The following is a 24,939-nucleotide window of genomic DNA, read 5'->3' on the forward strand; positions in this document are numbered from 1 at the left end:
AGTACAAGTTTGCCAACTCCAATGCAAATTCCAAGCATAATGGTTTGGGTTGCTGGGGCCATCCATTTTTCGGAGTACCAGCCTTTCAGCCATCACAGCCACATGCAGCATTTCAGATTGACCTCTCTCCTATTTTTACAAGCATAATAAATATTGTAATGCAGTTACCGTGTAGCGATCACTTGATTTCATAGTATGTAAAATATTAACTATATTCGATGTGTTATGCCACGGCTTCTTACGTACTTTTAGTGATAACACCAAAATCACCTTGAGAAAGTCATTCTGTACCATCCACTTACACTAAAAGATAGACCTTATCAAAGTGTGCGGGAAGTACTGAAATATGCGCCATAAAAGCTGTATTAGAAACTTGTGTGAGATAAACAACGAACAATTCAGTTCTTTTAAAGGGAGCTGTTCAGTATGGGAATATTAATGGGTTTATTTAGCTTTATGGGACCTCTATAAAATAAGTGGTAGGGTTTGGTTATATAGCCCATTCCTCCAACCCTCCTCACACGCATAAGCATTACTCACATGAGAAGGCCCATTCAACATAACAGGGCTACATTCAGATTTCCAGAATCAAGCCCCAGGTTTGATTGCTGCAAGAAGTTCCTTACTGATTGTAGTGTAAAATTCTGCAAAGCTTGTTTCTAGTTGATTTCATGACTGGCTTTCTAAGATGGTGAGATTTCTTCTGCATGCTGCAATCAGTGATGATTTTCCTGATACACCAGTGAAGGGGCAATAACATTTAGCATGTACCCCAAGCGTAGGTATCCTACAGCTGCAATACAATTAGAGCTACTAGCTTCCATGGATGGTAAATTAAGGGGACGATCCTGCAACCACGCTTTCATTCAAGTCGCACTATTGAAAGATCAAGCCCTAAACGTTGTAAGGTCTCTGGGGTAGAGACTATCTTGCTGCTCTGTGTTTGTACACACAATGCACTCCTTGTCCGAGACCGAGGCTCCTAGGTGCTATCACCCTGCAAATAACAAGTATAGCATGTGAAAGCCATGCTTTGAAGCATCTGATCTTCTCACATCCGCCTTTAGATAAGAACAGCCCAGGGTTGTACAGGAATGGCGTCAACCCCCTATGGTAGACTACTGGAGTCTTAAGGGGAAAGGATGGTCCAGTGGCCCAATCCTCTGCTCTCCCATGGGTGTCCTGTGTGACCTTGGGACACTTAGCCTCTCTGTGCCTCAGTCCCTCATCTGTACAATGGGAATAATAAAGCTTCCCTCCCTCCCAAGGGGGTTGTGAGGATAAATGCATTAAGGATTGAGAAGATTGACTCATGAAAAGCCCTACCTAAGAAATAGGCATTTTTTTAACAAAAGATAAGGTGCGCCCCATGTTACTGTGGATCCCAGGTCTTAGAAGGGATGTGTACACACGGTACCTAAGCATTACACAATATTCCGGTGACACTTTTGTATGGGAATCATGCAGTGTACTCTGTTATCCCCTGCCCCCCAAAAGAGGGAAGACTTATACAGCAAATTCAAATTCTCTGGGGCCAAATACTGTATTTCTGAAGAGGGTAGATAACAGAAGATATTTATCCAGTCACTGGTTGGGCCCTTTCACCTTCTTGGCTCTTAATCTAGTTGGGTCAGGAGGGCAGGCAGGTGGTGCTATTGAGAGTCCTGCTTAGTGCCCCATCTTCCTTCTGTCATGACAAATGATTCAAGGCAGGGCTTAAAGTCTCCCCCAGTATCTCCTGGAGCCTCGGGGCTTTAGCCCCATGCGGTGCAATGGGATTTGGGGCTTTAGCCCCATAGGACATGCCAGGGCTCCCACGGGTTTGATAATATTTACCGGAGCTTTGCTCCGGCCGGCTCCAGCTGAATTTAAATCCTGATGCAAGGCCTTCAGGACACACCCAGCTTCCACTTGGCAGTAAGAAATTGGTGAGAGTTCTGGAATCTCCAGGCTTGTGACAAGGCTGGAAAACTACCCGTAACAGCAGCTTTCTTCCACAGCGAGGAGGGTGTGGTGGGAGATACGGTCTCTTTTCATAGTATAATATTTTCCTTAACATGAATTTACTGTCAGTGAAACGTGCCCTGGAGCCTGAAGACGTCTCTACAGCCCAGGTACATCGGAGCAGCCTGCCCTTCCTCTCCACCAAAGTACTTTCCCCACCTCCAAGGGAGTTCGGTCTCCATGTCTATTCAGTCTTTGGCAGGGCCGGCCTTCGGAAAAATGGCACACTGGGCGAACGTGCATTTTGGTGCCCCTAACCCCCGTGGGCATGGCGCCCCCCTCCCCCCCGTGCCTCTGATCCCCATGGGCTCCCAAGGCACCCCAACCGGCCTCCCCCCCAGCCCCTGCACTGTGTCCCCTTCGCCCCAATGCCTGCTTCCTCTCTTGCACCCCTAATCCCTACACCCCCTTCACTTCCAATCTCTGCCCCCCCTCCTGTACCCAACACCTCAGCTGCCCCCTCCTGAGCCCCTCACCCCTGCATTGTGCCCCCTTCATCCCAACACCTGTCCCCTCCTGTGCCCCTAACCCCTGTACTGTGTCCCCTTCACTCCTACATCCTGCACCTCCCTCCTGAGCCCCTAACCCCTGCACTGTGCCCCCTTTGCCCCTAACCCTTGCATCCCCTTTCTGCACCCACATGGGGAACCTGACCTGGATGCACAAAGCAGCTGGCATTGCTGCTCGCTCCCCCCACCGAAGTGCTGCTCCTCTGCCCCCCCACTGCCCTAGGGGGCTGTGAGGGGGGAGCAAGGAGCGATGTCAGGGCTTCCTGCATCTAGGTCACTTTCCCTGCAGGCAGGAGAGCAGCAGCTCCTGATGCCTCAGCACAGCCCAGGTGGGGAAGTGACCTTGATGCAGGGAGCCCTGGTGTGGGTGTTGGGGCCCTGTGAAGGAACCAGTGTGGGTGTGTGGTGAAGGAGGGGGTGGTGCTGAGGGGAGTGGGTGAGAGAGTGAGTGAGTGCACTGTCTCTTTAAGAAAGCCCTCAGGGTCAGGAGCCTGAACTAGGCTTGTTCAGACACAAGCAGCTGCCCGCAGCCTCTCTGGGTCCAGAGAGGCAGCAGCAGACACAGATTCCCCATGTCCCATCACTCCAGCTTAGTAGAAATGGGGGGGACACCCCACCATCAGCCCCCCCGCCCGCCCCAGAGCAGACAGGAGGATGCTCCCAGGCCAGAGGTGACTCCAGGAAGAAGGCAGGGTGAGGGGACACAGGACCAGCAGCGGCTGCACATGTGGAGTGGAAGAGGGGCACCCCCTGCTCCGGGCTCCGCGGCTGGTCGTCTCTCCCGCTCCCCCACCTCTCCTGCCTGCCCTGCCGCCTCCGTCAGCCCAGCTGGCCTCTCGACAGCAGGTCCGGTGGGAATCCAAAACCTGCGCACGGCGCCCCCTTGGGCAGGCCACTCTGGGCGGGGGCCCGTACGGCCCACCCCAAAGGCCAGCCCTGGTCTTTGGTCTCTTCCTTGAGACCCCCATAAGAGCGCCAGTCATTTTTCTGCCTCAAAGGAAGAAACCCTCACACTCGTTTTACTCAGGCGGCTGGAAGGAGGGTGACATTTGGTCACTATGGCCCAGAGCCTCAAAGATGCCAATGGGAGTTAGGCATCTAAATACACTGCAGAGGCTTGTCTCTCATTGCCAGTCTGCCAGCATCTGCTCCTAAACGGTCTGGTATTTTAAGGACGCGAGTGGCTTTTAAGCAAAACCTTTTGAAATGCCAAAAAAGAAGACAATGAGGACCAAGCAAATAAGATAAATAGGAAAGCACAACTCTTCCCACAGGCTGTTGAAACATCTTCATGGGTTCTGCATTTTTTATTCAAGTGCCAGCCAGCTAATCCTTAGAATACTGGTCTCTTTCAAACTGAGGTTAAAGGGATGATTAGGTGAACATGGATGGGTATAATATTATTATTATTTAATATTTGCATTGCAGCAACTCCTGCGAGTCCTAAAGACCATTCCTATTGGGCTAGCCACTGTCCATATATATGACAAAAAAGAGCTTGTCCCAGGGAATTTACAACATATAGTTATACAATAGAAACTTGCAATTTCCAAGGGGATTAATATATCATATTAAGAACTGCCGCAGAACCTTTGCTTGCTAGAGTTAAATCTAGTTTGCCCATCTGAGTCAGCCCGGTATGTAACCAAAGGGAGTTTTGATTTCAGACATGTACGTAGAAGTAGGTAGAGATGTACTGTACTATCGTTACGTGCTAAACCTTGCTGCTTCCTGAGCTTTAAGAAGTCATGGATTGAATTTCTGAGCTGTACGTCGCCAAAATGTATGAACTGTCAGGATACTGTTGAGTCTTTGTTCGAGATCCTTCCTCGCATATGCTTATTGCCGTGATCATTCTTTGCTGCAGCGAGTCCATAGTGTGTGAACAGAGTTCAGCAGGCTAAACTGATGCCGAAATTAAAGGGAGCTGTAATTCTCAGCAAAGCCACTTGTTACCTTGTTATTACTTTGCCTGCATTCTATGCTCAGAGCAGAACAGACCTTTCTCACAGCTAGTTTCTGTTTGCAAAGAAAGGGGAGATTTTTTTTTTTCATTGGCTGGGCTTTTATTCAATCATCAACATCCATATAGTTAGAGCATTTTATTTGGCAGAGCATCCTGCAAACAAATTGTATCCCAATGTGCTTAACAAAGTTAAAGGGTCAAGGTTGCTAAGTCTGGTTGAACAGTGGGAAAAAAATGTATTTGCAAATTTATTTCAAAGAAGTTAAAAGACTTTATTTCAAAGAGGTTCGGCAAATGAGCTAAAATTTCCTTCTGAACCAACTGCGAGAGGGTGAACATTCCATTTTGAAAAGAAGAATGGCAATTTTCAACTGGATCTAGGGCTGGCCGGAAAAATTCCATTACGTGAAAAATATTGACGTTTCAGAATTTTATTTCCTTCCTCAGTGGAACGAACCAAGCCCCTTTGAAATTTTTCATGAAAAAACATGAGATGCCCCAGAAGAGCCAACTCCCTTGGTGGGTGGAAGATCTAAACACAAATGTCTCATCTGCAGAGACTTGAACTCGGGTCTCCCATGTTCTAGAGGCACACCTTACCCATTGGGCTATAGCCTCAGCTTTTCTCATGCTCTCCCGTCGGAGTTATTTCTCTTTGCATAAATAATTAAATATTCAGTAGGCCAGAGCAAAAGATACTGACTCTAGCCCAGTAGTTCGAGCACTCACTGGGATGACAAAATGTCAGCCAAGCAAGCAAGCACTTGGGTTTCTTTATGTGAGCAGAGTATGGCGCTCGGCATTATAAACAGGATTCCTCTGTGGTGTTTGGTTGCTGTCATTGAAGGCAGGAGCATTTCCCGTTAGAGGTTTGGTGCTTGATCACTATTAAACAGTGGGGACCCAAAGCTGTGAGGCATCCAGGGCTATCAGAACACTCTACGAACCAAAGAGTCCAAGGCCAGTTGTGATTTTCTTACTGCTTTCGATTGTAAAGCCAGGTATCAGTCCATTCATTTTCCTTTGCAGCACACTGAGTGGTAAAGCCCACAGCTGAAAGGTCAGTGCAATTTTATCCAGTGGATGAGAGTGGGTTTGTCCGTCTGTCTAGAAAGAAAATCCTGGCAGACAGTGTGATACTTTCTCAACTGAGAAACTTTCGCAAGTGTCTGAACAAGTTGCTGAATATCTGACAATTTATGATCTGGGAATTGTTTCCCCTGGTGTATGAAGGGAAGAATGTTTCCAAAGGGGAGTTATGTTACTGTTATTAATGGGACACTTTGATTTGAAACAAATCTTTTCTTTATTTACTTCCTTAGTTATGCACCAGCTTCCTCTTTTTGGTAGATAGCCCATTAATTAGGAGTGATCTCTTCTAAGGAATGATCAGCATCATGAACAAGTCTGCTGGTCTTTTAAGGGGAGGGTTCCAGAATCTGTGGGTTTCTTTAATGCAGTGATCATAGAGATGGTTGCTGGTCTTCCTCCATCCCAACCCCATCACTGGGAAATCATCCCGGAGACCAAGTCCCAGTACCAGGAAATACAGTACAATTGTTGCTGCGTTCTCCTGATGCAGAGGCCCAGACTGGATTTTCCAATGTCACATGTGCAACTAGAGGAACATGGCCAAGTTCTTACCCTTTAAGGATCATCACAGACTTCACTGCTTTCTGTTCCAAGTGCAAGGCACATCTCTTTGACCTTGCCTTCTCTACCAAACACAGAGCACCACATCTATGTATTAATAACAACAAACCACCTACCAAAACAAGACACTCCACTGCACACACATCTCACTCTGGGGAGAGGATGCAAAAAACAAACACATGGCAGAGAGGTAGCCATGTTTCTTAATGCGCTGCTGGAAGGAACTCAGATACTATGGTGATGAGTGTGAATAAGACCGTGTATAGAACAGGATAGAAATAAAGTAACCCTCCATAGGCACATCACACAACATTTCTCCCAGTGGTGTGAGTGTGGCAATAGCGTGATGGGGACACAAGCCACTGAGAAATGTGACCACATCACGCAAACCTCAGACAACTTCCTGTTCATTTCAGGGTCCCATTCAGAAGTCTCTTCCCAGGTTTTCAAACGTTCCAGGGCGTTGCTGCATCAAATCTCATGGGCTTAGAGCCTCTCTACAGACCACTGAAATCAATGAAAAGATTCCCATTGACTTCTTCAGACTTTGGATGAGGCTCTTAATCTTTCTCTCTGCACCCTTGCCAGCTTGCTCTACTCATCTTGCTCGCCACTCTTACTTCTTGAGCTGCCTCTTCTGCAGCTCTTGGCACCTGGACCCGCCTGCCTGTATTTCTTCATGTCGTCAACGCTCAGCCTCATCTTTTCTCCCTGGCTCTGATTTCCCACCCACTTCTGTTCCAATTTGAATGAGACAAAGTGGGAGAGGCAATATCTTGTATTGGACCATCTTTTGCTGGTGAGAGAGACGAACGGTTGACTTTGTGAAACACTTTGGGGATAATTTGGAGACAATGGGACCCATGCACACAAGGTTCTATTCCTGGCTCTTCCACTGACCTGCAGGGTCATCTTGGGGAATCAGGGTGATCAGGGTCATCTCTCTATGCCACTATTTTCCCTCCCAGCCTTGACTATTTTCTAGCATTTATTTAGATTGAAAGCTCTTCACGGCAGGGATTGTCTCTTACTGTGGGTCTATACGGCACCTAACTCAATGGGTCTCTGCTGTCAGTGGGAGACTCTAGGTTCTACCATAATACAAATAATAAATACCACTGGAACTTCTCCATGTGGGTGCAAGGGTCTGTCCATGTGGATTTCGTAGCAGAAGTAGGCCCTGAAATTGAAGGGCATGTTACACATATGCTCTCCTACAGGTAGGACATGCTGGAACACTCATTAGAGAAGCCATTGTAGTCAGTAATCATTTTCCCCCTATACAACATACTCATAAAATTATTACTAACATTAAAATAACTATTTAAATTGCTGTATGCAGTGTTGTGGTACCCACGTTGATCCCAGGATATTAGAGAGACAAGGTGAGGGATGTAATACCGTTGGTCGGCAAGAGAGTGGTCCAATAAAAGATATTTGCTCACCCACCATGTCTCTCTACTTAAATTGTTGACAGTTTGAATAGTATGTATTTTATGGATTCATAAAATGACTAGCAAATTGTAGAGTTCTCGATGATAGTAAATAGCTGTGATCGGTGATGACAGGGAAAGGCAATCTCTGACTCATCACATGACTGTCCTCCTTTCTCTCTTTGAAGCTGTGCAGAATGAACGGGACAGGATTAGCATTCGCAGGAGTAGCTATGAAGACAATGGATCCCTGTCAATCACTGTGCTGACCCAGGCCGAGGCTATGGCACAACAGGTATGAACTACATTGATAATCATCATTAGAAGGGGGTTTATGGCCGCTTCATCTGTGAACTCGTCCAACTAAGCGGGGATGAGTCTACTCAGTCCTTGGATGGCACTTAGATGGAACAACTAATTACTACAGGAAGCAATATTAATGATTCTCTCCTGTTCTCTCTGGGTCATTGCTGACCCAGTGCCCAAGCATCCTAGCATCTATGTCCTGGCTACAGGTCTGAGCAATTACATTCTACCTACCAATTCCCCCCGGCAGTCCAGCAGGATACGGTAGTCTTCTTTGCTTCTTATCCTAAATTGCTGCATTGCCTTGCTGTCCACTTGATTTGCTTTGTTTCACCCCAGAGGTGGCTGCATTTCAATGATGCATGAAGAGATTCCTGTAGGTACAGTATATAACTTGTTAGGAACTAGGCTTCCCTCAGTATAAATGCAAGATCTGCAAATGTCAGAGCATTATTAGGGTAACAGTTGTAGAAGAGCAAAGAGCTAATAAACTAGGATTTAAACCCAATGGTCCCATCATCTTCTCCTCTCTCCCTTCCTCTTCCATTACACGCTCCAAGGTGTAGTTTGCTTTAAAAAAACAAATGAATAAGGGCATCTTTTTAATTGCCAATACAAATGGTCCTTTTCTTCCAGACATATGGTGCGGATTTTCTTTACATATAAAAATGTTTTCACTTCTTCAAGAATTGCTGCATTCGCAACATGCATTAGAAAGCATCGCCTTTCAGGACTTGTCTGCGGGCAACATTAGGGCCCAGGCATGACTCTGAAGTGCAGTAACGTACTCATCAAAGGGCACCATGGAACATTTAGTACGCTGCAGCAGTACCCACAAGAAACGTTACAGGGTGGCAGGCTGGCATATTGTAGATTCACACCCTGGCTTGTGAGGCCTGAACAAGTCCTTAGTTAACACTGCTGGGCCCATTTGTCATCATTGACCTTTGAAAAGAGATAGGAAGATTGATGCATGGGGTTGTTTGTATTTTATAACAAGCTGCTGCTTGGGAGACTGGGTGAGTTGACTGAGCTGCTTCTTTGGGTCTGCCATATTAAATAATTGGCAGGGCGCTCAGATCCTGTGCTTTTGACCAAAAGAAAGAAAATCCCTTTGTCAAGTCCGACGAGTCGGATGTAAAACACACAGACAATAAACTGCTCAAGTCACTATCCCTCTGTTTCAGAGTAGCAGCCGTGTTAGTCTGTATTTGCAAAAAGAAAAGGAGGACTTGTGGCACCTTAGAAACTAACCAATTTATTTGAGCATAAGCTTTCGTGAGCTACAGCTCACTTCATCGGATGCATACTGTGGAAAGTACAGAAGACGTTTTTATACACACAAACCATGAAAAAATGGGTGATTATCACTACAAAAGGTTTTCTCTCCCCCCACCCCACTCTCCTGCTGGTAATAGCTTATGTAAAGTGATCACTCTTCTTACAATGTTACTCCCTCTGTTGTGACACAGCACCACCTGGTGGAGACTGCAAACATTCTTGCGTCATTTACGTTCAACACTGGATCCAACATACAGTTCTCCGCAAATCGTTATGAATGTCAAACATTATACTTGAGATAGGACAAAATTAATGGCTCTATGGAAACCATAAATCCCGTGATATGTAGGAAACACGTATTACGCTCTACTTGACCAGACATTTTGTTCAACAAAGCAACACTTAAGTCTGTTCTACATCCAAATTCTGCTTTGTTTTTCTTTCAGTACTCAGCTCTGAGTCCAGTGCACAGTGCTGACATTGCGATGAAGAAGGTTGCAACCATCAATGATGTGTGTGAGTCCATGAAACAGCAGCTTTTAGCCCTTGTCGAATGGGCAAAATATATCCCAGCGTTCTGTGAACTTCCACTGGATGACCAGGTGAAATAGGACTCTGTGTCTGTCACTCCCTCAATCCATTTATATTTAATATAAACACATAGTCCCTGCCCTTTAACATCAAACTGGGTGATATTCAGTAGAATTCACCATGTAGAGCAAGAAATTCCTTGCAGGAGAGGTGGAATTTCAAAGGGCCAGGCTTTTGTTATTACTAATTCATTAGAAATGATTGCCACCCACTGAAGACAAGAAAAATATTGCATATAATCAGCTGAGCCAGCACTGGGAATGATGGGTCAAAAGGGAGGTTGTATTTTTTCTACCGTTATCTGCTGGTAGAAGGATACAATAGCCACTGTTTCCAGGGCAATATCAAACAAAACGTGTTCTCCTTTGTTCTTTTGCTTTGCAAAACGAGTTTTGCTTTAATGTTTTGTAAATGTAATGCTTCTAACATCTAAAGAGTCAAAGCTATAGTCAAGTTAGGGTCAGATTTTGCTCTCAATTACCCCAGGAGTAATTCCATTGTCTACAGTGGAGCTATTCCAGATTTGCACTAATTTAAATGAAAGCAGAATTTTTCCCATTCTGTACACATCAATCACCTGACTGTTCCTCTGTCTGCTGTCGAAGTGTAATACGCTCTGTTTCTTCCCTGTGATCTGCAGGTTGTCTTGCTAAGAGCCCATGCAGGAGAACACCTACTCCTGGGAGTTGCTAAACGGTCAATACCATATACAGATTTTCTATTATTAGGTAAAATAATATAATTCATTCTTGCTTTGAAGTTTGCACAGATTTACATGCTGGATAATCATTATGTATCCTGTCCATCTGCAATTGCCCTTGCATTCAACTAGCTAAGGTATATTTCACCTGTTATGCTTTATGCTGTTAAATTGTTGCTACTTTTCTCTAGAGGTGGCCGCCCTGCCATGGTGGATAAAGTCCTTTTTCCATAAAGCCTGTACATCTGTTTGTAGACCAAAGAGCTTGGGGAACTTTCTGGATGTCAGACAATATATAAATAGGCAAGATCATCGTTGTATTTTAGCCAACAAACTGTCTTGATAATTCAGGCTGCTAGAATGAAATTTTTTTTGTTATGACTAAGAAAAAAAAATTAAATACAAACCAAACCGTGGCCCCTTGACATGGTAACTTCAATTATAAAATGACACCAAATTACATGCAAACATGCACCTTCCACCCCTCTGCTTCTATAGCGTTGCTAGAATGTCGATATAAAGCTGGGTTTCAGATTTTGCTTCCCTCCTGGTTTAAATTTAGGCACAATAAACCTTGTAGCAACCCAGCTTTGGAACATTGGAGGGCAGACTTACAGTGAGTTTGGAGGAAGAAACCTGCATGATTTGCTCTCTGTTAGGTTTATGCCTCTGAGTATCTAATTCATAGATTCCATAGCCAGAAGGGACCATTGTGATCATCTAGTCTGATCTCCTGTATATCACACGCCATAGAACTTCCCCAAAATAATTCCTAAAGCAGAGCTTTTAGAAACACATCCAAACTTGATTTTAAAATTGTCAGTGATGGAGAATTCACTATGATCCTTGGTAAATTGTTCTAATGATTAATTACTGTCACTGTTCAAAATGTATGCCTTATTTTCAGTCTGATTTTGTCTAACTTCAACTTCCAGCTATTAGATCCTGATATACCTTTCTCTGATAGACTGAAGAGCCCATTCTTAAATATTTGTTCCCCAAGTAGGAACTTAAAGACTGTAATGGTCACCCCTTAAATTCAGGGCCGCATCTCTGCATTCCAAGGAAAAACCCATAGGGCTAAGGGTAAGAAAATCTCCATGAGGTTCTCTGTGAGGTGCTTTCTTCCCCATGGTCCACTGAGGGGGGGGGACAAACAGATCATGAGGCTCGTTCCGAGAACCCAGATATTGCCAGGATCTGCACAGATACTGAAGGATCAGCAGAATGCCGGGTATCCTATGCTACCTAACAGCGTTGGTGCTCCAAAAGAGCCGCTCTGATAGGACTTCCACAGTCAGTGGCTTCCACAGGAGTCCTCTTTAAGGAGGATTGTTACTTCCCAGGGCTGTACTGTCCTGCTGGGGAATGTCCACAGAGCCAGTGAAGAGATGACGTGCAGCCTCTCAGCCTCATAGAACTCCCACTGCATAGATCCTCAGACTCATGGATAACTTGGTACTGGCTCAACGAAAAAGCGAGGGGAGAAATACCGCAGAGACAAGAGCTCACTCCTTATCTCCAGTCCAGGTGGGGAGACTCATACATGGGTCTTGGAGGCCTTGAGTTTTAGTTCAATGTATTTGTGCTGGAGTTGGAATCGTCAGAAAATTAAAATGATGCTTTAGCTAGAGACAACATGTAAATGTTACCTCTGCTAATGCATGTTGAACGCTCACTGTTCTACTAAGCATTTTGGCTCTGTCCGCACTGCAAAGGGAAGGTGTGATTGCAGCCTGGGTGGGCATATCCATGTCAGCTTTAAGCTAGCTAGCACGAGTAACAATAGCAGTGTAGATATGGTGGCACCAGTTTCAGCACAGGCTAGCAACCGGAGTCCAAGCCCTCTAAGGTCCCTGGATATGTACTTTGCTTGCTAACGTGTCACCAATCTACACTGGTATTGTTAACTGTGCTAGCTAAATTACAGCGGACACAGGGATGCATACCATGCTGCCATCACCTTGTCACTTTGCGATGTAGTCATCTCCTTAGATACTAATGCCTAGACATTAAGGTAATAGGTCCTTTAGAAATACTAGAGAGAGATTAGATCAGATATTTAGATTAGATAGATATTCCCTTGTAATTTAAGGTGGTGTTTTCTTCTACCATTTAAAAAACTGTCAGGATTCTCCACTGCAGATGGGGGGAAAAAGTTGGTCTCAACAACATTATGTTGGCCAACCTTGGGTAAATTAGTTCTACAAAAAATTATACATGAGTAAGGCTATGATTTAGTCATGGAGGTCGTGGAAGTCACGGAATCTGTGACTTCCAGCGACCTCCGTGACTTCAGCCTGTGCTGGTCGGGAGCTGCAGGGTCCCCCACTGCCCGAGGGTACCCCCACTGCCTCTGGCTGCCGCTACAGCTCCCGGCCACCGGGGGCAGTGGGAGAACCCCCCCGAGCTCCAGGCCGCCGTGGGTAGTGGGGGAAGTCCCCCAAACTCTGGGCTGCCGGGAGCGGTGGGGGAACCCCAGACCTCCTGGAGGCAGTGGGGGAACCCTAGAGCTCCTGGCTGCCCAGGGGAGGCGGGGGCACCGCACAGCTCTCAGCCCCCATAGATGGGGGGGACCCCTAGAGCTGGAGGCAGCAGGGGTACCCCGCAGCCCCTAGCCGCTGCCGGCAGCTCCTAGCCCCTCTGCAGCTGTCCTGCTTCCGACAGTGTGGGGACCCGCAGATCCCTATTTTGTCACCATATTTTTAGTAAAAGTCACAGACGGGTCACGGCTGCTGTGAATTTTTCTTTTTTGCCTGTGACCTGTTTGTGACTTTTACTAAAAATATCTGTGAAAAAATCTTAGCCTTACACATGAGTTATGATAGTCTTGTGGTCAGATGCTCAGACAGGTATAACAGGATGTTACTCAGCACATAATGTCAACCTGATTTGCATGAATGGTTATGGCAACTGCGTGCACAAATTGGGTAATTAAGCACACAAATGCATCTAAGTAGTTATTCGCCCATGTCAATTCTGAATTTGACCATTGAACTGCATGTTCAAATTATACACACAATCACGTGCTGCATTCTGAAAATATGGCTGTTGGTGTCTGAAGAAATGGGTGATTTAATAATGCGCCTTGTCCAAAGAGCTGGTGTAAATGGCTGAGACAGATGTTTTTTCATCTTCTCAGGAAATGATTTCATCATTCCAATGCACTGCCCAGAACTGGAAATTGCTCGCGTAGCCATTCGAATCCTGGATGAGTTGGTAAAGCCCTTACGTGACATCCAGGTTGATGACAATGAGTATGCATGCCTTAAAGCGATCATATTCTTTGACCCAGGTAAGTCTCTCAGATTTACCAAACCACTATCATCAGTGGCAGATCATGGGATTCCAAGAGAAGAATCTTGATAGGACTAAAATGGCACATAAGTGGGTGGAGTGAGGGGTCCAGTCTGGGGTGGAGGGGGGGAGAAGGAGGATCATTTATGGCATTTCTTGAAAATTCCATTATTGTCGATCCTCCTTCATTTTGTGGTGCTCTATTCCCTCATCTCCCCTAAGAAGCATAATTGCAAGGTTTGTAAGTATTAAAGCAAAGTATTTGCTCCAATCCGAGACACATGCAAAACCTTACAGAACCTGCAGGAACTGAGCTGCTTCCAGAGTTTGGCCTCACTCAGTGATGTATATCAATAGAAAATGAGGACATGCATGCCTATATTTAATTTTTCAGTGAATTAACCAAGCAACAGAATGGGAATTAAAACAGGGACCAGGAGGGAGCATAAAATCTACAAATGGTTAGGCCATGAGAAGTGTTGATTGCCTGCAGTTTCCATCAACATCAGGAAGGATGCTGCAAAGTCTCACGGTCATGGCTTAAGAGAGCAAAATGACAGAATAAAGAGAAGATTTGGGGAAAAGAGAACGGGAAATTAGGGCCTGCTCTGAAGCCCGTCAGGAGTCTTTCTGCTGACTTCGGTGGCTTTGGACTAGGCTCCAAGTGAGACAAACGAAGGCACCTTCCGGGCATTGGGAGAGCATGACAAATGCTTGGGCTCTAAAAAAATAACACTCTTTGGGCAGGCCAGTGTCAAATAAGTGATAAGAGTTGAGTTGTTTGATCAAACGTTGCTGAACCCTGGGCTAGACTCAGCAGGGGGAGTGATACAAAGAGCAAACCATGACTGAAGGGGATAGGATGGGGCCACCTCGCAGACAGGAAGAGAGGAGGGCACATCAAAGGCCTGGCCTGCAGTAGAACTTCAGAGACCTGCTGCTTTCCTAGCTCACATGGTCCTGAACAGCGGCGTTTTTTTACTCTAACCCCTTGCTGAGTGCTATCCATCCATCCTTCTGTCCCTCCCCCCACACTTATCTTTTACTCACATGGCCCCCATTACTGTAATATCTGAGCCCTTCACAACACTGAGATCCTCTTTCTTCCCTGCATCTTGAGTCCTTTTATTCCCACTTTACAGCTGGAGAACTGAACCTAGGCCAACGCCAAATGAGACATTCTTCTACTGGCACTTACTTGTCACCATATGTGTCTTCAACTCATTTCTCATCATGGCCCTTAGCCCTTTCCTGTGTATCTGGAGGGCTGCAGCCTTGAAGCAACATACCTAATAGGAGAGGACTCCTTAGTCTATACTCTTCATGAGTGTCCTGAAGAGACTAAACTGCAGGCACCCAGCCTTACCTACCTCTCCTTAAACATTGAAAGTTGCTTCAATTCTTTGGGACAGTCTGGGTGAAATTTCCAAACAGCCTAAAACCACCTGGCCTGGCATAAGAAAAGATTTGTTAGGAACATAGAGAGAAAATCCAATTAAAATAATAGAAATGCACTGCATATCACATCTAGGCTTATACGCTGCAAAAGCAAAGGCAGAAACCATAAGTACCATCTCCATTAGTTACAGTATACAAAGCCTCTTTCCTGGTCCAGCAGGGCAGTGTATTTCAGACCCAGCCTGCGTGTGATCCCTCAGTTAGCCCTTTCGGGTTACTGTGCCATTCCCACAAAGGTATTTACACAGTTGAAGTCCCCCAGGAGGATAGGATGGTCTTTCATGAAGCATGCACTGGATGGCTCCCAAAGCCATTCAGGATTATTTTCACTACTTTGGATAGATAGTTTTTGATCCCGATTTCCCTTTACTATTCTATATAGGTTTTTATACTGAGCTCATCCTTTAGTATCTGAGCGCCTCCCAGTATTGCATTAAGAAATGTGACTACACAGCCGTCACACGTTGTTTGTTCTCTCAGCCTCCCCCAAGCGAGACACTTGTACAGAGGGGGTGTCTTAGTTTGGTAGTGTCTTTTTTTTTCCCCCCCAACTATAAATATCGTTGTAGCTTTGTTTTGATGTTGGAGAAGGCAGGCCAAAGAAACGTGCCTCGCAGCTGAAATGGAAAGCGGAACGGTGTGGGAAGGGGTTTAGTTATTGGGGGAGTTCATGCTGCAGTCTCAGACCAGCCCCCCGAGGAAGTTGGGTCTCCCACACAGATGAGCTTTACTCTTATGTTGAGGGTCCCATTGTGCCAAAGGAGGGGAGTTGTCAACCGCAGTTTTCATCCTGGAGCTTTAAAACAATCCTTCAGTTTTCCCGTGCCCAGGCTGTGGAGTGCTTTGAAGATACGAGGCAAGACTCTGAACTTAACTAGAAAATCTATGGGGAATCTATTGAAAATCTCTACCACATTTACACGAGGCATTCAGGCAACAGCTGTTTCTTAGCTCCACCTTCACAATCTATTTCCCCACAGGCCTCTCTACACCCCAAGGAACAGCCTTTGTTCTGGCATAAAAATCCTGGCCATGATTTTGAAAAATAAAAGACAGGCCCCTAACTTCATATTTATGCCCCAAAAGAAGTGACTTGGTTTTTCAGACGGGCTGAGCATGCACTAAATTCAAGGGCAGCAGCTGGGTCCTCAGCACTTCGCCCACTTCTTTTGGGGCATAAATAATTTTAATCTCCTATTCTTCATATCTTTCCCTTTGCTTGTTAACATGGGTGGCAGGTGAAACCCACCCTCCCTGCGCCCCTGACCAGGGAGGCTAGCCCGCTGGCCCCATCCCTTCTGCCCGAGGCCACAACCATCATGGCCAGAGGAGCCCTGTCTGGCCTGCCCCAGCCACACCAAGCCACTGGCCAGCCTATCCCAGCCATGCTGGCCAGCCCAACTCCCAGGCTGGTCCCAGCACCAGGCTACTGGCCAGATCCAGCCTGAGCTGCTGGCCCAATGCCCGGGCCGGCCTGAGCTGTCCCTGGCCACCCTGGCTGCCGGTGGGCCCAAGCCCCGAGCTCCAGGCCACCAGCTGGATCTGAGCCCCTGCCAGCTTCAGGGGAGAGGGAGAAGGAAGGTGGGACAGAGTGTGGGCAGGGCCCCAGGGCCTGGGTTAGGGGACACTTAGCCTCCCCAGGTCTCTGATACCCATCACCCATGCTTGTTAATCATGCTACCTGCATGACTCAAACTCCTATTTTCCTACCATTCCCTGTAGACATTGCTTTGCTCCCTGTGGGATATGAACTATTTCCAGATTAACACTGAGCTGCCACATTGCCACATTCCAACTTCTAGTCTAAAGGAGAAATATTTTTTAAAAAACCATCACTTGCTATATCGGTGTATTTAATCTTTTCTTCTAGAGTCTGGCTGACTGCGAGAGCTGTCCCAGCTTGTGTGTGTTTGTGTGTGGAGAGTGTAAATTGTCTGTCTCTGTCTCTCAGACTGTAAAGGCCTGAGCGAACCTGGCAAGGTGAAGAACATGCGATTCCAGGTGCAGGTCAACCTGGAGGATTACATCAACGACCGGCAGTACGACTCACGAGGGCGGTTCAGTGACATTCTCCTCCTCCTGCCACCGCTCCAGAGCATCACCTGGCAAATGATAGAGCAGGTCCAATTCATGAAACTCTTTGGTGTGGCAAGGATTGACAGCTTGCTGCAAGAAATGCTTCTGGGAGGTACGCCCCCGCTGAGATCCTCTTTCTTCCCTGCATGCCTTGAAAACCGTGAGTATTTCAAAGGCCTTAACAACAATGCTAACACCAATGCCGTATTTAGGGATGCCCCAGGTTGATCAAATTAAAGAGACTTTGGAGCCAGATCAGCAGTTGATGTACATTGGCACTGAAGCTGATGGATCTATGGTGATTCATGCTAGCTGAGGATCTGACTCTTTTTTCATTAGCTCATGCATGGAACAGACACCCCTCTATCCCCCTTCAAGGGTACAACATTTTGTAGTAATACAAAAAGCAAATTGTAACCTTGTGAAAACATCAGATTCAGGGCTGAACTGGGGGCCACCCGCAAACAGGGTGATTGGCCACAGATGAGTAGCCAAAATGCTGGAGCTGGGAGCAGCAGAAATCAAGTTCTTTTAGGTAACTAAGATGACAGCGTCACAGTTGGAAATGGTGGGGTGCCACAGGAGAGAGGGGAGCAGGAGGAGGGGACGCAAGGGACTGAGGAAATGGGGGATACGTCTCCTGGTGATCCCGCTACCAGCGATTCTTCCGCTCCCTGTAAAAATGTGCGGCGTGCCTCAGGTCATAGGAATGCTTCTGCTGGTTTGTAGTTTAACAACAATGGGGAGAATGACTTCTTTTCCATGCTCCTATGCAGGAACCACTCTTGATGTACAATACCAGTCAGGACCTTCCAACCTCGACCTGGAACCTCTGCCAGGACACGTAGCTTTACCAAACATGAGTTCTGTGATTCACACAATTCCAGACCGTAGGTGTCCATCTTTATGCTATTGGCAGGCATAGTGCGGGGATTGGGTAGGAAGCTGCTGGGCCTATAAGCTTAGTTTGGTTTATTTAAGCATCACGCTTAGACTTTGTGGGGCTAAATGGGACCTGTCATGTGTTAGATCCAGCAGCAGGAGACAAAATAGGGGTCTAAACCTCAGGATCTTCCTTAGTTTTTAGCCAGGCAAAACTGCCCCTGAAGACAATGCACTGGGTCTTACATCTCACTAGGCCCTATTATGACAGTGTCATCATTCCACTTATAATTTAAGAAAATATTCACAACCAACATCCCAAGCATTCAAAAATCATGTCAACCCCACCCTATCCTTTCAAATCATGAGATTTTAAAAACAAACTCCAGATCCTTTTTATTTGCCTTCTAGGTTTTACACCTTTAGGTTACACACTTCCCAGGTTTCTTCCACAACCATAAGGGCAAGAAACTTACTTTTTATACATGAAAGCTGAATCCAGAAGCAGGGATTTTAAGACCACCACCAAATAGCACAAGACTCTCAATAAAAAGCAGGAACACTGGCAATGCTATTCTTTATGCACAAAGGGAGAAGTGTAAACATTCAGAAAGTAGGGCACACAGTAGCCAGTGAGATCTGTTTTATTATATGCGAAGTAAATTGTCAGCAAAATAGAAATTATACCATTCAACCTGCGTGAAAGGCAATTTCATTAGGTGTAGAATCTTTAAAGCTTCCAGTAAACTTTTGTTGAGGTTTTTTAAGAAAGCCCACTGATTTTATTATTCCTTTCATGGTAGCTTAAGGTTGGTATTCACTGAATTGGCAGATGGCCCTAATTCTACCCCTTACATTTTTTCCATAGCGTGGACTGAAACTTAATAGAAACGCTGTGGAAAACTGGCTCTCCCCATTCCCATGAACTACCTCTTCCGCTCATACTCATAGGAACTACGGCAAATGTGTGCACGGAAAAATAATTAGCAATAATGTCTCTAAGATAAACAGCATCGAAAATTGAGCTAAACTAACAGGTAGGCACAAGAAGGGGAGCCACCATCATGTGACCAGTTAGCACTCTGCAGCCTACCACCAAGTCACAGAGCACAGTAAGAGAGTCATTGCTCTAATTAGAGATCAGCACTTTGAAGTGGGAACACATTTTCCCAAGTACTATTTATAAGACAATGCAGTATGTTGCTTGGTAAAACTCCTAATAACCTACCCGGCACCGAGTCCCTGATCACAAAGTGAAAGGCGGAAGAAGCTACCTGCATTCACAACAGGCTACCCCACCATTTTGGTATCACCTGTCCTCCAAGTGTTTTGGTGCGAGTCGAGAGCTGGGTTCAGTTCCTCAGATTGCGTGTGGTACCCTGGACAAGTCATTTAGTCTCTCAATGCCTCAGTTCCCCATCTGTGAAATGGGGACGATGAGCCTCACCTCCCTTATGCAGCATGTTGAGAGTGGTTGCTGAAGAACACGTTGTTAAAATGAAGCTATTAGCACTTCCCTACCTTGCAGAGGTGTTGTGAGAATAAATGTGTTACAGACTGCAGGCCTCAGACATTCAGGAACTTACATGGTCCCCACGATCAAAGAGTCATTTCCTAAATAAAATTATCTAATAAAACAATTTAGAAATTTTGTTATGAAAAAAGGTATTAACCATATCAACTATTGAGGATTGTTTTTAAAGCTAGCACATCTTTAGTTATTTCATAAAGACAACTCAAGATAGCCAAGAAACTATGCTAAGGTACTGCATTTAGTGCTGTTCATGAACGTGCATCTACACCACCATCTTGATCCTTGTGACTCTACTTTGGTGTCTTTAAGCAGATACCGTGCTATTCAAAACGTTGTCTCCTAATATGTTTTAATTCTTTGTTTTTATTTTTCTCCCTTCCAGCATCTCCAGAAACATCCCTTCCTTCTCCATCTACCAGCACAGGAAGCGAAGACTACAAACCAGGCCCAACCCCAGGGCCAGAGGCCCTTGTGAAAATACTGCCTCAGACCATCGTACCCAAGCAAGAGATTTTATAAGGGACAGGCAAAAGAAGCCAACAGCAATACCCAATGTCCCTATGTAAAGTTAAACCATCCCTGCTTTCTGCCATGGCAATGCCCAGCAATTGTCTGCTTATAATGAGATGTCATGATGACACCCTTTCCTGTCAGTGATTAAAATGGCACTGTCAGACTGCGGCTCACCAATGTTCTCTCTATATCATCACCCTCTTTACTGGAGGAGCCTGGACTTGATGCTGTTGTTCATTTTAGAACCACCAAGACTGTAAGCTGGTTGGAGCAGGGACTTCTTGCTTCATGTTTGTACAGCACTGGGGAGTCCTGACTACAGAAATATAAATAAGTATCTCATATCTCTATGGTTGATTGCTAATGAGCATGCTATAGCTCAAATAGGCCATATGAGGAGGTCTGTTTCTATTAAAAGTTGAAGTACACGCCCATCACTCCTGCTGTCATTCAAGCTAAATCGAGAAAGCCTGTCGGAAGCATAGATCAGAGGTGCTCTTCATAACCTGCAGAGTATGGCTTCCTTATTTCACACAGACCTGGTATTGTACAAGATTTTTATGCTGTTAGTAAAGAACATATAATGCTGTGGATTATGAATCACGGATCTTACATTTAGACTAACCTGTGCTTAGGGCTGTTCAGCTATTAAAATATAACAATTCTTGAAACCTGAAGCCCATATTTGGTCTGTGACAAACATCCTGGGAAGGATAAAAAAAGTGTTCTTTATTCTAACTAACTTGGTGTACTCTGCAGGAGGCAGTATTTGTTTATACATCTGGAACCCAGCTTCTGCATTTCTATACTTCCATTCGGTCTTTTATAAATCTAATGTGTTGGTGGGGGAGCTGATCATAATGACATTGCAGGTAATTCTTGGGAACAATGCAACTGCTAATACATGTAAGGAACCAACAAAAAAGGCTTGTGCTATGCACATGTAAACATCTTGGCTTCATACCATATCTGGAAAAAAAATGACAGTCTTAAAACATGAAGATACTTTCCCTAGCATGTAGATATAGTTTTGCTGTAGCTTCATGGAGCAGACAGTATGAAAACATCCTTTTTTTAAAAAAAAAAACAAACTTCACAGCCCTGAATTATTCAGACTTTTAAAATTTGTATTTAAAGCAGCTCTCCCAAGGATCTGTCACTGAACTATATATTTTGAAAAAAATTATTTGGTGCTTTTACATCATGGGATATCACTCTACTTAATGAGGAGTACTTGTGGCACCTTAGAGACTAACCAATTTATTTGAGCATAAGCTTTTGTGAGCTAAAACCCACTTCATCGGATGCATGCAGTGGAAAATACAGTAGGAAGGTGTGTGTATGTATATATATATATTTTTTCATTTTTGTCATAGCTATTATCACCAGCTCACCTTAATTGATCACTCTCATTATAGTGTGTATGGTAACACCCATTTTTTCATGTTGTGTGTGTGTATATGTATCTTCCTACATGCATCCGATGAAGTGGGTTTTAGCTCACCAAAGGTGCCACAAGGACGACTCCTTCTTTTTGCTGATACAGACTAACACGGCTACCACTCTGAAACCTGTGTACTTACCGTGTAATTCCTAAGTTAGCCAGGCTCCAACTACTTCGAATAATAAACGTATACAAGAAAAGTATTCTTAAAAAGCAGCCAGACACCACCTTAGTTGGCTGCCTACATTGATCAACGGTATTTTCAAGACAACTAACCACAACACTTTGTTTTTTACATAGACAAAAGTTCACTGAACGTTTAACGTGCTTTTGAAGGAACAGGAATAAGCTCACAGTTGGAAAGAATGAAATTGTTATTAATACTGCTGTCTTCCCACAGCAGCTAGTTCCCTCACTTTAATGATCTGTGAGTCTTTCCCAGTGCTGCACAAGGCAGAAATTCAACCCTTGACTATCCAGTCTATGAACCCAATTTGTAATATAACAGATGTACTTTTTGGACCTCAAATTTGCACTCTGTGAAATTGCCTTAGATGTCAATAAGCTAGAAGAATATTTTGATTTTAGTTTGTGAATCAACAACCAACCTTTCAGTATAAAACATGCATTGTGTACAAACATAGCATTATGTACTTCCATTCCTTCATGTACACGATCTGATTTGCACAAAGCTCTTGTAGTGGTAATGAATGAAATGTAGCTAAATATAAATCTACCAAGTGAGCAAACATTCCATTCTTTGAAGATTGTTAATATGGTAATGTATAAACAAAGCTCAGATGGAAAAGCTCCACATTCTGATTTACTTTGCTTTTGCGAATCATTTTAGTAGCAAGTTGCTCAAGTTTCTGCACTGATTTTCCTGAGCATATCCTTTCTTTAAAGATTTTCACCCAAAGCATATAAAGGTTAGAAAAACAAACTGATATTGGTAAGCATGCAAGTAATACACGCCAACCTGTTTAATTGGACATAGCCAGAAAGCCACGCAATAGCTTATAAGCTTTGTGTAGTTAGTACTTTATGGCTCAACAGGATGGGGGGAAATATTTTGCTATGGCAACATACTGATATTTGATCTTGTAAATACATTTAAAGAAGGAATCACATTAAATCTTTGCAAATTGGTTTTGTTAGCATCTCATAACTAAACACACTGTGTTCTTATCTGTTAAAAACCCCCCCACTGCTTGGCTGGAATTATTTTTCACAAGGAAGCACCCTCTTTGGCCTTTCCACAGGCCCCCCCGCAAGAGCATAAACTTTTCAAAAAATCTCTAATGTATTTGTTAAGGTGTATTCAAATATGCTTTGGAAGTTGTTATGGCACCTGCTGTACCAGATTTCTGAATTTTCTTTTTTAAATAAAAGTGCAAGAATGAATTTTGAGACCTTTCTATACTTTAACAGCATGTCTATTGCTTCACTGAAACAAACAGATATCTGAGAAAGCACAGTGTTACCACTTCTTTAACGTTTTATTTATATGTATTTTACATAACAGATCAAAGCATGTGGAAAATATTAAGGTATAGTCTTGAGTATACTTCAACTTCTTACTGTATTATAGATCCAAAGGAAACTTGAAATATTCAGTACACAATAAGTTTTCACTTATATTAATAACTAGACTATGCATCTGTGATGTGTGGTGGTGACCATCCACTTTGTTATTGTGGTACTAAATACCGTTGCAATACAAATTACTCTGATTTGCTACTGTGGGACAGCTGGAAAATGCTGAAAGGACTGCTACCTATTTCTGTACGAAATTCAGAACATAACCAGCAAGCTATACTTGAATATAGACAGCTCAGCTCACGACACATTTTCAAAATAAAAAGCACCAGCCTTTTTTTTAATCATATTCTATTAGCATTGCAAAGAAGTTTAATTGCCACTTGAGTCACATGGCAACATACAGAATGACCTCTTAGGGTATGTCTACACTACAGCTGGGAGCAAGCCTTCTAGCCCAGGCAGACACACTAACAGGGCTTGAGCTAGACCACTACAAGTATCAGTGTCAACATTTCAGCTCAGCCAGAAGCTCATGCTCTCAAGTCCAGCCAACCTCCTGTGCTTGAAAGCCTGAGCTAGAATATCGACATTGCTAGTTCAAGTATACTAGCTCGAGCCTGTCTCAACAGGCTGGAAGACTCGCTCCCAAATGCAGTGTAGACAGACATACCTTTATAGACAAATGAGACTACAGTACAGCTTAACTGCTAGTGTATGAACTTCTCAAAATCAGAAATTGTTAAAACATGCTACAAAATACAATTAAAAGTGTTAGCACGAGTTTATATGAATGCATTTAAGGTAGTTTTCTATACAATCTGCCATGAATGAAAAAAAGGATCAAATGATGGGAGCCTTCACAGCTTTGTAAATAAACCAGAGACTTGAGTCAGCTAGTGTAAAGAAAGAGGCTGCATTGTTTTGGATAAGGTTTTTATTACCGATTAGCAAACCAGGAGGTAGGTTTTGCCTCAGCTGAGGCTCAGAAGCCGTTTTAGCAGACATCTGAAAACTGAACAAAAGTACGCCAAGCAGAAGTCTTGCAACACGTCTTCTTTAGCTCCTACTTTTCAAGAGTTTACTGAAATATCCCAATTATCAAAGTATCCATGTTAAAGAAAAAACACTACTTGATTTTCAAAGCTTGTTTTGCACAAGACTATTTTGTGATGCTTCAAGGGGACAGTTACAGAATTAACTGGTTCTGGTTTTAAAACTTCTCCAGGAAGCTACACAAGTAAAATATCAAATGGTAGTTTGTCTTACCTTAAGGTAAGACTCCCCAATTCTGCACTCTCAACAGCTTTTGCCTCCTCCCCATCTTTGATTCCTCCCCTATCATTAAGTCTATATTAAAGACCATCTTCTATGGTCTTCAATATAAATGGAAAGGGTAGTTTGCAGTTTAAAGAATACTTCAAAGAAGTAGAAAACTGCTTCTAACGTAGGGAAAGAGCTGACCCCAGATGTATTGGGGCCTTCAGTAGAAAACAGTTTAGTTCCTCCCAAGGCCACCAAAATGGGTCCCTCATCTCTTTCCCTTCTTCGAGTGGCTCATCATCTTCTTCCTCTACCCTTTCCTTCTATAAGGCAGAAAACTTTTCTTTTTGCTGGCCAGCCTCCCACTCCTGAAACTAGTGTTTGGGATGGTCACCTGGAAATCATCGTACACAGCTTCTTGGGAATGGCAGAATTACAGCTATTGCCTGAAATGATGTGCCCTAGGCAGCTGCCTATCCAGAATACATCT

General features: G+C 44.3%; 1 protein-coding gene across 1 annotated transcript in view; it reads left to right on the forward strand.

The window, feature by feature from the left end:
- The window catches only part of LOC144272761 (hepatocyte nuclear factor 4-beta-like), a 40,171-nt gene extending 19,962 nt beyond the window's left edge, over nt 1–20,209 (forward strand). Inside the window, 7 exon segments of the mRNA XM_077831072.1 lie at nt 7,754–7,860; nt 9,599–9,754; nt 10,384–10,471; nt 13,586–13,738; nt 17,150–17,386; nt 18,051–18,164; nt 20,073–20,209. Of these exon segments, the coding sequence (XP_077687198.1) occupies nt 7,754–7,860; nt 9,599–9,754; nt 10,384–10,471; nt 13,586–13,738; nt 17,150–17,386; nt 18,051–18,164; nt 20,073–20,209 (992 nt within the window).
- Nucleotides 20,210–24,939: the final 4,730 nt, after the last annotated feature.

Source organism: Eretmochelys imbricata, chromosome 12 (assembly GCF_965152235.1).
Source record: "Eretmochelys imbricata isolate rEreImb1 chromosome 12, rEreImb1.hap1, whole genome shotgun sequence".
NCBI lineage: Eukaryota > Metazoa > Chordata > Testudines > Cheloniidae > Eretmochelys > Eretmochelys imbricata.